The 12,558-nt window shown below is 51.5% G+C and overlaps 1 protein-coding gene across 1 annotated transcript; it reads right to left on the bottom strand.

Moving 5' to 3' along the window:
• Positions 1-11,280: 11,280 nt before the first annotated feature.
• On the bottom strand, positions 11,281-12,134 carry LOC114898029. The gene is given in 2 exon segments (XM_029227035.1): positions 11,281-11,984; positions 11,987-12,134. Coding segments are annotated over 2 exon segments (852 nt in total).
• Between the last annotated feature and the right edge of the window lie 424 nt (positions 12,135-12,558).

Below are 12,558 nucleotides of genomic sequence, written 5' to 3'. Positions count from 1 at the left end.
CCAGCCACCCCCACCCTTCCCGCGGCCGCCCCGCCCCCGGGGCGAGGCCCCGCCCCCGGGTCTCCCCGCCCCGGGCACCAGGCCCCGCCCCCTGGACCGCCCCGGGGCTGAGGGCTGCGCTTTCCCCGGCCCGCTGCGCAGCCAACCGAGCCTTTGTCTGGGCCCCCAGCCCCCTCCGGGCGGGCCGCGGCCCAACCCGGCTCCCGCCAAACCCGGCCTGGAGTCTGGGATGGGACTGGGGCCGGGGCCTTGCGTGCTAGACTACCCTCCCTCCACGTGCACGCCTCTCCCGCACCTCCCCACCGACCCCCGGACCCCTAAATCCATCTGCTCTCACACCCTTTCACACTCCGCAGACGTGGCTCCACGCGGGCCGCTCTCCAGGACCCTCCAGAATAGCACGCGCTCACTACAACTTTGGCTCACAAGATTACCTGCACACTCACAACTTCCACACGCTAACGTGCTCGTCCACTGCCCGTGAACGCTTGCACACGCTCACTCCCTTCACCCAACTTTCATATAGTAACAGTCCTCCCCGACTCAAAAGATCACTCTATCCCTTGAAGACCTTCACCTCTACAGGTGACGCAGTGGACACAGCTTATACACACACACACTCAGCTGACCACGTTCATAGTCACATTTTCACACACATATATGAATCCCAGGACAGGAAGCGGAAGGACGTTTTCATGCTCAGATTCCCCACAGGGTCTCACAGTTCACACACAGGCCAACATAATTTCTTTTTTATTTCTTATTTTTTTTCTTGCGGTACGCGGGCCTCTCACTGTTGTGTTGGGTCTTTTTGTTGTTTTGGGGATTTTTTTTTGCGGTACGCGGGCCTCTCACTATTGTGGCCTCTCCCGTTGCGGAGCACAGGCTCCAGACGCGCAGGCTCAGTGGCCATGGCTTACGGGCCTAGCTGCTCCGCGGCATGTGGGATCTTCCCGGCCTGGGGCATGAACCCGTGTCCCCTGCATCGGCAGGCGGACTCTCAACCACTGCGCCACCAGGGAAGCCCCGAACATAATTTCTTACACGCACAGCACCTGCATTTTTTTACATTTTCTCAGTACCTCACAGTGGGCACTCAATACGAACCTGAATTACCCCTGATACACACCATTCTCCACATAAATCACTCACAGACCAACTTTGATTCACATAAATCACAGCCCCACTGCCAGAGATGCACCATCTCACACACCCAGGCCCAGACACAAACAGACACTGCCAAAGCCCAATCACAGATGCTTGGGAGGTAAATCCCAGTCCCTGATGACACAGACCCACAGACAACACACACAGCCATGCCACCAGGCCTCCCCAGGTCATGGTCTCCTTGCTGCCTGAAAATTTCTAGGGCAGCCCAGGCTGATGGGTGGAGAGAAAACTGGGGTGTGTAAGTGTGTGTGTGTCACTTAGAGGAAAACCTTTTTTGAGTAACGATGGAGGAGAATAAAAACTGAAGTTTCCATTGTTTCCTGTGAGATTTGCTAGGTTCCAGAGACTCACAACCAGGGTCTGCAGCCAGGAGTGAGGTGAGCTGTGGACAGAAGGAAATGCCCAGCTCACTGGGCGGCACCAGGCCTGGCTCCGGAAGGCATGTTCCCTGTGATAAGGGCCAGCCTGCAGTCTCCCAAGCACTCTGAAGCCTCCCATCTGGGAGATGGGAAACCACTGGCATCCTGACTGGCACCTGGAGGATTAAGAAAACACTGGCATCCTGACTCCCTTCCCAGATAAATGCCCCATCTCCAAAAGCTGGGGTCTTCTCCACCCTGTGGGGTGTATCTAGGGGACCAGCTCAGAGCTGTAAGGGGCAGAAACTACATTCACAGTGGTTTGGCCAACTCCCCGGCCCCAGCCCAGATGCCAGACACAGCACTGAATAAGGTCTGTTTCTGCTCCAGACAGGGAGGTAGCGTGGACAGAGGAGGGATGCCTGATCTTGGCCCTTGGTGAACCCCTAATATGATGGAGGGAAAAGGGAGGATATAATCCCTGTCCTCATGGCGTTCTCAGCCTGCTGGAGGATCCTGCCTCCATCATCTTGCTGTGCGATCTTGAACAGATTCTTCAATCTTTCCATGACTCCATTTCATCATTTAGACAAGGAGAATAATGTTAAGACCTCCATCACAGTGTTGTTATGAGGATTAAAATGAATTAATATATTTATTTTTTAAAAAGAACAGTTTTGGGCACATGGTAAGCCCTAAATAAGCGATAGCCATTTCTTTCTCTTTTTTTTTGTGGCAGGGCAGGGGTGGTACACACTGCGGCATTCGAGATCTTAGCTCCCCGCCCAGGGATGGAGCCCATGCCCCTGCATTGGGAGTGCAGAGTCTTAACCACTGGGCCGCCACGGAAGTCCCAGCCATTTCTCTTATTACTGTTTCTGGGTGAGCTCCCAATCTAGAGAGGGAGACACAACTCTTCCCTCAGGGGACTCCAGTCTGATGGAGGAGCAGTCCCTGCACCCGGTGTCGCTCTCAGTCTGAAGGCCAGATGCAGCCCCCAACCCCAATGACCTCTAGTCTGATGGGGGAGTACAGCCTTGCATTCATCAAACTTCCCTGATGAAGAAAACTACAAAACTCCACTGATTTCAGAGTTGACAGGTGGCCAGCCTTGACAGCAGGATTTTTCCAAGGCCTTGCCTGTCCGTGGAGGGTCAGCATCCTTGACAAATCGCATTTTGTGAGCTGCCTCAATGTTCCCTACCTCGGGCCCTTTAAGTCCCAGAGCCTTGGCTTCTTGGATGATTTGTTCATAAGCAAAGGAAAAGGAGAACAAGCAACTCTTTGTAGATGTTTGGTCAAGACTAAGTCTGAGCTATAAGTCTTGCTTCCTAAAAGAGGTTGAGGAAAGACATGGTAAAGCTTACTGGACTGGAAGGAACTGGGCTGACGTGGAGGACAGGAAATATGGCCTGTCGAGAAAGTTCCAGAGTAACTCCACCTACCCTGAGGATTGGTCATCCCCTTGTTTATTTTGCATCATCTCCTTCCCACTAAGGGACTTGGCTCGCTCTGTTTTATCTTGCTGTCCTTGATATCTTTAGTAAGTGTTCTCAAGTTGCTTTGTCTAGGGCCTGGCTATCTCCTCATATGGCTTAGAAGGGGAGCAGAGGCAAGGCCTTCCAGGCTCTTGCTGAACCCAGGAGGCATCTATAATTGCACTGTATGTACTCATAGCTCTGGGTGCTGGTCACACTCTTTGGGAGAGAAACAACTCAAGCCTCACACAAGGTTCCTTAGATAAGGGGAGACTACGAGAGTTTGGATAGGCAAGAGCGGCCAAACAATTTGGCTTCTGAGAAACAGGAGTCTGATCTAGTCTGATGGGGGAGTACAGACTTTTGAGTCACCTGCCTGCCAGAGTTTGTGGGTCACCTGTCTGCCACTACAAAATTGACAAGACTCAACTTCTATTGGCTTCCAGTCCTACTCCAAACCTTTTCTTTGCCTTGGAGCTTCTCACTCATCTCATATTCCTTTATTCATTCAGGGCTGCAGTGGACGGTTGGGCAGGTTGTTCACTGAACAAGGGTATGCAGCCAAGGGGATCCTGTTGTGGTGTTACATCTGCCCAGAGGGGGTACCTTTTGTAATATGAGCAAAGGTTAGCTGTGGCCCTGCATTCATTCAACAATGAAAGTAAACATCTATTATGCACAAGGGATGCAATGCCTGTGTGGGAAAACAGATGCCGGCAGGGCAAGGATATGTACTTGGGTAAGAAAATGGAACAGGAAATTGGTGTGAAAGGGAGTGGGATGGAGGAGAGGGGACCAGGAGATGATGTGGAGAAGAGGAAGAAGAGGAGGGAGGACACAGTTCTAAGCAGGCAGTGAAAATTCATGGACAGGGAGGGAAGCATGCAAGGCAGGGAGATGCAATCCTGGCCAACTCTCCAGCCACACGCCTCCCCCACCCTGGTCTTGCACATGCGGTTCCTTCTCCTTAAGGGCTATTCTCACCCAACACCCACCCCACTTCACCCTACTACTCTCTTTTAGGATTCAGCTCAAACCTCATGTCACCATAGAAGCCTCCCCAACCTCCCAGGTTAGATCATGTCCCTCACTATGCTTTCCCACAACCTCCCTCCCCCATGCTTCTCCCTCTTAACATTTTTGACAATTGCAATAATTTGGAAGACCATTTAATATGAAGAGGCATAATGAAGGCAGAGAGCGTGACTACCTGCTTTCTGACTTGTTCCCAACTGTATCCCCTGTGAAGGGCACAGTGCCCGGCAAAGTTGGCATTTGAATTATTTTACCTGAATGAAAGAACAAGTTGGTTCAAGCAAAGCATAAGGCATAAATGCCCCCTTTCTGGTTTGTACTTGGGGCAAAGATAAACTCCCCTCACAGTCTGATCAACATTGAATCTCACTCGATCACAGTCCTAGGCAGTAGGCAAGTGAGTGTATTTTATTACCACCCTTTTCAGACAAGGAAACTGAGGCCCAGGGGATGAAGTGGCTTGCCTACATCACACAGTCAGTGCCAGGAGCCGTGATGGAGCCAGGATTCATGTCCATGTCTGTCTGACTCTAGAACCCACATTCTCAACCCCTCCTAGTATTTCCCCAACACCCCTTGTCATTATCAAGTGCTTTCTTGCTGAGCTTCCACCTTGGGGCCTCACAGATCACCTGCCCTCTGAGATGCTCCTTGGAAAGGGGGTTCCCTGGTCAAGAAGTTTGGGAACTCTGTACTCTTTCCCACACTTTGGCCATCTCGAGGGACACCAGCACAGGAAAGTTTCTGAGCAGGCCCCCAGTAAAGTCGCCTGTCCAACCCTGCTTAACCCAGCATTCCTCAACATATTCAAGAATGGAACCCAGTTGGTTTTTGGAAAAACCTTTTAACATCTAACAAGGCTGGTGTTTCTCACAACACACTTGGCAAATACTGCCCCTGACTCCTGGAGCTGACCATAAATGGTCTCTGTAATTGGAATTTGTCACTCGAGCCCCTCACACCGCCACCACTCCCCTCCATCCAGGCTGGAGTACTCATGGCCTCCATACAGCCCCTCACATTCCGGCCCACACACCCCTGCTTCAGCTCTAGAAGACGTCTGCGTGGGGACCGTAGTTGGAGCTCCATAAATGCTCAGTTTCCTTCCTTTGTCACTGCACACATGGGCATTTTACCTCCTGTGATCAGCACATGCTGACAATTTCCTGTCTTGTTTTTCTCACTTAACATTTTCATAAACACAGTTCTATGTGTCAGTCAAGACCAGGGCTACTTAAAAATGGCTCTGTGGACCAGTGCCCAAACTGTGTATTACCAGTCCGAGATGAGATAAGAAGTTTGCTCAGAGCGTAAATCAACTGTGTCAGTAAGCACTCTGTTTAGCTCAGCTGACACTATTTTTTTGTTGGAATACTTGGTCCGTTTTGGAAGCAGCTCATGGATTTACATTCTGGTACGAGCTCTTCATTGCAGTTGGTAATCGTTAACAATTTGTGGGCCAGCGACTCTGAATAGCAGTCGTGTTGACTTTGCATGTAACATTTCTTTAAGAAACATTTATTTATTTATTTGGTTGTGCTGGGTCTTAGTTGCTGCAGGCGGGTTCCTCAGTTTTGGCGTGAGAACTCTTAGTTGCGGCATGCATGTGGGATCTAGTTCCCTGACCAAGGATCGAACCCGGGCCCCCTGCATTGGGAGCACGGAGTCTTATCCACTGCACCACCAGGGAAGTCCCGATATTTCTAATAATTATTTGGTGTCAGGTCTCATCACCACACCGTTATTCATTAACCCTATCCTGTCTTTGGGTATTTGGGCTGCCTCCAGGTCTCTGTGATTCATGAAGCATTGCTCTGAGCTGATATGTATGCACCTGTGGGTTTATTTTTATAATTCCCTCAGTTTTTCAGGACCACAAACCTGAGGCCAGAGAGGTGGGGTGGCTTCCGCAGGGTCACGAGTGACAGAGGCAGGCCTCCCACTCAGACCTCCTGACCCCCAGCCCCTTGTTCCTTCCTCGAGCCTGCACTGCCCTTCCTACTGGGCAGACTTTCCGTGCCTTTCATGCTTTTCTTTGCTAGGCTATGAGCCTTCTGCAGTGTTCCCACATGTTGTCTTTTGGAGCTTGAGAGAAATCCTTTTGGAATGTCCTGTGCCTTCTCCCTCGAGTTCCCGGCTTTGTTCAATTGTTCATGAGAAATTCCTGCCCTGTTGGGAGGGGCTCAGGAGGCTGTGAAAAGAGTTTGCCAAAAATGGTGGTACCCACTCCGGCAGAGCACGCATCTGAGGCTCTGCCTCTCTTGAGATTTCTGCTTAAAAGGGGGCCATGTGGATGCAACTAGTGGGGAGGGTGTCACACACCCCCAGTTTTCTGTTTCCTCTGTACAGCAAGCAGCACCAGTCACGTGCTGGCAGAAGAGATAAAGTGGGCCTCAGGAAGGGGGATGAGGTGGGCTAAGGCTGAGGGGGTTAGGTCCAGAGATGAGGAAAGTTTAGGGTATGGTGAAGGTCAGGAATAGGATGAGTGTGTCTCGGCAGCACACACGTTGGTAACACAAAAAGCTGTGTATATTTCCTAGAATCATAGAATCATGATATCAGATTAACTGTTTGAAAAGGGCTATATCAGACTTTTTTCTTTTATAAATTTATTTATTTATTTTTGGCCGCGTTGGATCTTCGTTGCTGTGCTCAGGCTTTCTCTAGTTGCTGCAAGCAGGGGCTACTATTTGTTGCAGTGCGTGGACTTCTCATTGTGGTGGCTTCTCTTGTTGCAGAGCACGGACTCTAGGCATGTGGCTTCAGTAGTTGTGGCTCTTGGGCTCTAGAGCACAGGCTCAGTAGTTGTGGCGCATGGGCTTAGTTGCTCCGCGGCACGTGGGATCTTCCCGGACCAGGGCTCAAACCCATGTCCCCTGCATTGGCAGGCAGATTCTTAACCACTGAGCCACCAGGGAAGTCCCCCAAATTGTTTTAAATACACAAAAGGAATTCTAATATCATGCACCTATACTCAGTGTTACCAAAGGCCACAGGGACCAGTGGATTGGGTAATTGAGACCACAGGTGGGCTTTGAGGGAATTTCTCCTTTTGTTTATTATTTCCTGGGAAGAATGTATTTGAGGTTAATGTTGCCCTGATCAGAACACTGGTGTTGGGGGCAGCCCGAACCTCCAGGTTTAAATACCATCCTTGCTTTGTCTAAATTTCTGCATATTTTGAGGCCAAGATTTACCCCTCTTTCTCTTGGAATCTGTTCAATAAATACAGAGAAAGAAACTGCACTTTGGATAGAAAGGGCACTGGTTGAGGGGCAGAGCCCTGGCATAGAATCCCAGCTCTGCTATTTACCAGCTGCTTCAGTTTACCCCTCTGTAAAATGGGTACTAAAACCTAGCCTCGCAAGGAGCAGAGGGCTGTGAGCCTATGTTTCAGGCCTTGGCAGCATGCCTGACACACAGTGTGGGTGCTCAATAAGAGTGACATACATCTGCAGGCGTGAAGGACTTTCCCCGGCCACCCTCAGCTGCAGGGACACGTAAGCTGCTTCTGTAACACAAGATGGACATCACAGCAGCCTCTGGCATTGTTTTGCAGCCGGTGTGCTGCTTCCTGTTTACATGGACCCTGCAGATGCATGGCTTGAACAGTGGACATGGGGGACTTCCTGTGACCTCTGCATGGCCACACAGAGCAGAGGGCCTTCTCTAACTAAGAACCTTCTCTGGACTTGGGCTGAGTGATGGTGGGAGAGAATCATGAGTAGTGAGTTTCTACCCTGAGTAAGAGTTAGGGCAGCGCAGGGATCCTGTCCCTTTTGGGTACAATCCAATCCTCAGTCTTCAAACTTGAGCACTCGCTATGTACAGAGCTCTGCACTGACATCTATCATTCACTGAGCACCTACGGCGTGCAAGATGTTGTAATCATGAAGATAATTATTATCGCTGAGTGCCTGCTCTGCACATAGTACTCTGTAATTAAAATGTCCACCTCTTTTTTTTGGCTATGCTGCGGGGGGGTTGAGGGATCTTAGTTCCCTGACCAGGGATAGAACTCAGGCCCCGGCTGTAAGAGTGCCGAGTCCTAACCACTGGACCACCAGGGAATTCCCTCAAACCGTTTTTCTGGAGAGCCACTGTGTTCTATAACTGTAACCATCTTCATCATAATCATTTGTTCCTGGCCGCTCTGTGCCTCAGTTTCCTCATCTATACAATAGGGACAATCCTTTCTTAAAGGATTGATGAGATGATTGAGTTAATACACACAAAGCACTTAAAACAATGCCTGGAGTATATTTAAGAGCTTAATAAATGTTGGCTGTCAGGATTAATATTATTAGTCATTGAATATTCATTGTGTGTGAGACACTGTGATTCTTCTTTTTTTTTAAAATAAATTTATTTATGTATTTATTTTAGGCTGCGTTGGGTCTTTGTTGCTGTGCGTGGGCTTTCTCTAGTTGCGGCGAGTGGAGGCTACTTTTAGTTGCAGTGCGCGGGCTTCTCATTGAGGTGGCTTCTCTTATTTCAGAGCACGGACTCTAGGCGCGTGGGCTTCAGTAATTGTAGCACATGGGCTCAGTAGTTATGGCTCGCGGGCTCTGTAGCGCAGGCTCAGTAGTTGTGGTGCACGGGCTTAGTTGCTCCGCGGCACGTGGGATCTTCCTGGACCAGGGCTCGAACCTGTGTGCCCTGAATTGGCAGGCGGATTCCTAACCACTGCACCACCAGGGAAACCCTGTGATTATTCTTAAGGTAATAATAGTTAAGGTTACTGAGCACCTATTGGGCACGAGAGCTTGTAATCAACATCAGTGTAATAACTGAGCTCCTCTCGTGAGCCAGAACTGGGCTAGATACTGGAGACCCTGAGAGCAGTGTCCTGGTCAAGGGTCTGATTCTCTGATTAGGGGAAATTGGACTGTTTTGAAAGTAGGCCTCTCCAGGAGAGTCAAGGTTGACTCGAATGCAAATATGTGCCTAGAGCAAGAAGGGGATGCCTTGAGTGGCCAGAGAGAGTGTTTAGGAAACAGGACACTCTTGAACTATCTCTTGAGCTGGGCCAAAATGGACCCCAACAAGCTGTGTTCCTGTGAATGTTCGCCTGGGCAATGGGTCACTAGGGGCCTGAGCACCCACCAGACAAAGGCCAAAGTCTTCTCCCTGGGGAGGGAAGGGGTGCAAGAGACAGAATAAAGAGTGTGCTGCACTGCTGAGCTTTGGACCCAGGGAGGATCTCCCCAGTCCTCAGAGATGGAATAAAAGGGAAGGTGAGGGCTTCCCTGGTGGCGCAGTGGTTGAGAGTCCGCCTGCCGATGCAGGGGACACGGGTTCGTGCCCCGGTCCGGGAGGATCCCACGTGCCGCGGAGCGGCTGGGCCCGTGAGCCATGGCCGCTGAGCCTGCGTGTCCGGAGCCTGTGCTCCGCAACGGGAGAGGCCGCGACAGTGAGAGCCCCGCGTACCGCAAAAAAAAAAAAAAAAAAAGTGGAGGTGAATTCAATGGGCTAGGGGTTCGGTGCCTCCTTCCTTCCTTCTGCCTTGGGACCACCGTGTCAATCTCATGGATATTGCAGGCTTGCTGCCTTCTCTGCCTGGTCACAGGGCTAGGCCATGGCGGGCGACCTCCAAAAGCCATGGAAATTTGTAGACCTCCAGGTTCTGTGTTATTTCAAGGTCAGCCCCATTCCACATTCTGAGTTGCTATTGGCCCTCATATTTCCAAGGAGAGAGGAAAACTCCAGCAAGAAGGGACTGGGCCCGAAATTCAGAACCACAGAGAAATGGACCCTGAGGCCTGAAATGGCCCCTGGGCAGCCTGGAAAGATGGCTCAGGACTGTGGAAGCCTGAATTCTTGGGCGGAGGCACTCTCGGTTCTCAGCTCAGGAAGCTCCAGGCCTGGCTTTGGACTTGGAGGAGAGACTCAGAAATATTCTAGTCCGAGGGCCTTTAGAGACCATCAAAAGGACCCCACTCATGTTACAGAAAGGGAAACAGAGGCCTGGAGAGGGGAAGTGATGTCCCCAAGGTCTCAGGGCAGGCTGGTGGCAAAACTCATCTGGAATCTGGTCTCCAGAGTCCCTTAGGCAGAAGGATGGTGAATAACTGGGTGCCTTGTGGGGCCTGATTCCTCAGCACCCAAATCAGTTGAGTCTCTGAAGGTTTGGAGCCCTCGGTGGCCCAGGGAACATTTTCCCAGATATTCCCACCTCATTCTGACCCTTCCAGCTCTCACCTGGCCTGGACAGTCCACTCTCCTCAGAGATTTCCCAGGAAAGGCTGTCCCCCAACCTCTAACCAACCTTGGTTGCCTGTTCCAACACATGTCACACTAGCCATCAAGGTTTGCTCTACATCTACCCTGGGCCCTGGTCATTAAAACCACATCTTTAAAAGAACAAATATATATAAAGTACTTGGCACAGTACTTGCCACACATTAAGTGTTATGTGAGGCTTTCCTATCGTCACTGTCATCCTGATCATTATTACTTCTACCTTTCTTCTTACATGCGGCTGTGCTAAAATCAATAACAATTCTTTTTTTTTTTTTGCGGTACGTGGGCCTCTCACTGTTGTGGCCTCTCCCGTTGCAGAGCACAGGCTCCGGACGCGCAGGCTAAGCGGCCATGGCTCACGGGCCCAGCCGCTCTGCGGCATGTGGGATCTTCCCAGACCGGGGCACGAACCCGCGTCCCCTGCATCGGCAGGCGGACTCTCAACCACTGCGCCACCAGGGAAGCCCAATAACAATTCTTAAAAAAAAAAAGAAGAAGAAGAATATGAATAGGGATTGAGAATGAACAGCCTCAGCAGAAGCTAAGGGAGGCTGAGAAGCTCCCCAGTGATTCATTCAAGGTGTAAATCAGAGATTCCAAACTCAGATCTGTGGGCCTCACATTCAGCTTGCAAGTACTTTTGTTCAGCCCTCAAACACCATGATATTTTTAAATTTGTTGCTAACACATAGAAAATCAGATTCCTGGCTTCTCTTGAAAAGGTAACCGCCCATTTGAGAGCTGGGTTTAGACGAGGTATCCCCTCTCCACTCAGTCACAATCTCCACCACTCCCTACTACCACCCAGCCCCCTTCACCCATTCACTTTTACCTGCCCGGCCCTGTAGGTCCTCAAGTGTCTAACCCCCCATCTAAATGGCTGTCCCCACCACCACTCCCAATGGAGGCTTGGAAGGTACATTTTGCCACAGACAATTTATTTTCCACAACTGCAGCCTGATGGATGTGTGCCCACTTCACGGTTGGTGTTGATGTCACCACCAGCTACAGGGCTTAGAGATGGGCTCGGGGGCTCTCCAACCCAAGAGGATTGCTTCCCAGAACTTGGGCAGATGACCTAAGGAAAAGATCCCGTTGCCGAAGAGAGGGAGCTCAGGCAACTTTATCCCCGGCTTCTGCGGCAGCGTGGGAGTGAGGTTCCGGCTAGGAGGCCCATGAGGGCAGCTCGGGTTGGTGGAGTCATCCACGTACTGCAAAGCATGGACAGCCCTGGAGGACGGCGCCATGCAGGTGCTGGTGCAGGAGTTGTCAGAGGCGGCCAGTCTGGTGCTGGGGTTGGAGTACCTGCGGGGGAAGGAGTGGTCCAGGTTGTCCAGGTGGATGGAGTTGGCGGCGCGTGCCAGGTAGCTGGCTGCAAGCCTCGGCAGGCTCAGGGATGACTTAGGGCGGTTGGTGTAGAAGGCATTGGTGGATCTGTCAAGGTAGTTGATGCCTCTGATGAGTTGGTCCAGGGAGGTGGGGCCAGAGGGACCGGAGGGACGATCTGTACAGAGCAGGCAGTGGGGACTGCCACGACAAGCAAGCTTTCTGGCCACCTTGGGGCACTTCACCAAGTGGCTTGTCTCCACACACCTGGAGTTGTAGGGCCGGCCCATGCAAATTCTCCTCACTGGAAGTCTGGGGGAGCCAGGGTTGTCAGACTGCTCTGAAGGGCTGCTGCTTGCCTCTGAGCCACTCAGGTACGAGAGCACTTGAGGTTGTTAGCCCAGGTCACGCTGGGGCCGTGGGACCAGCCTGGAGTCCCAGCCCGGGCCAGAAAGGACACATTGGTGGGATGGTTCAAGCGGCTGCAGGTGTTAGAACGGCTCGCTTGGCATCCAGGCATCATCCCGGTCGGGCAGACAAGGCTTCGTGGTGAGGAACTGCTGAGAATTCACCTGGAAGCTGGTCCCCCGGGCCTGGCGAGGAGAGAGCTGGGTCACCTCTCCTTGCCACCTCCCCTGGGCTTTCTTGCCGGGTGTTCCTCTTCCCATCCTCCTCCCAGGCCCAGGGATTTTCAAGCTGGAAAACGGCCACCCTATTCTTCAGAAAGCACAGAGGACAAGAGGTGGGGAAGAAGGCAAGACCCTGAGAACAACTGAGGCCAGAGGACCCCTAGGAAAAGTGGGGCAGTCTCTGTTTTCCTTTAACTCTAGCCCACATTCTGAAATTCCCATTTACCTTTTTTTTTTTTTTTTTTTTTTTTTGTGGTACGTGGGCCTCTCACTGCTGTGGCCTCTCCCGTTGCGGAGCACAGACTCCGGACGCGCAGG

The sequence above is a fragment of the Monodon monoceros genome, unplaced genomic scaffold (genome assembly GCF_005190385.1).
Source record: "Monodon monoceros isolate NGI ecotype Baffin Bay Population unplaced genomic scaffold, NGI_Narwhal_1 Super_Scaffold_18, whole genome shotgun sequence".
NCBI classification, from domain to species: domain Eukaryota; kingdom Metazoa; phylum Chordata; class Mammalia; order Artiodactyla; family Monodontidae; genus Monodon; species Monodon monoceros.
This window is presented reverse-complemented; position numbering and strand designations above follow the sequence as displayed.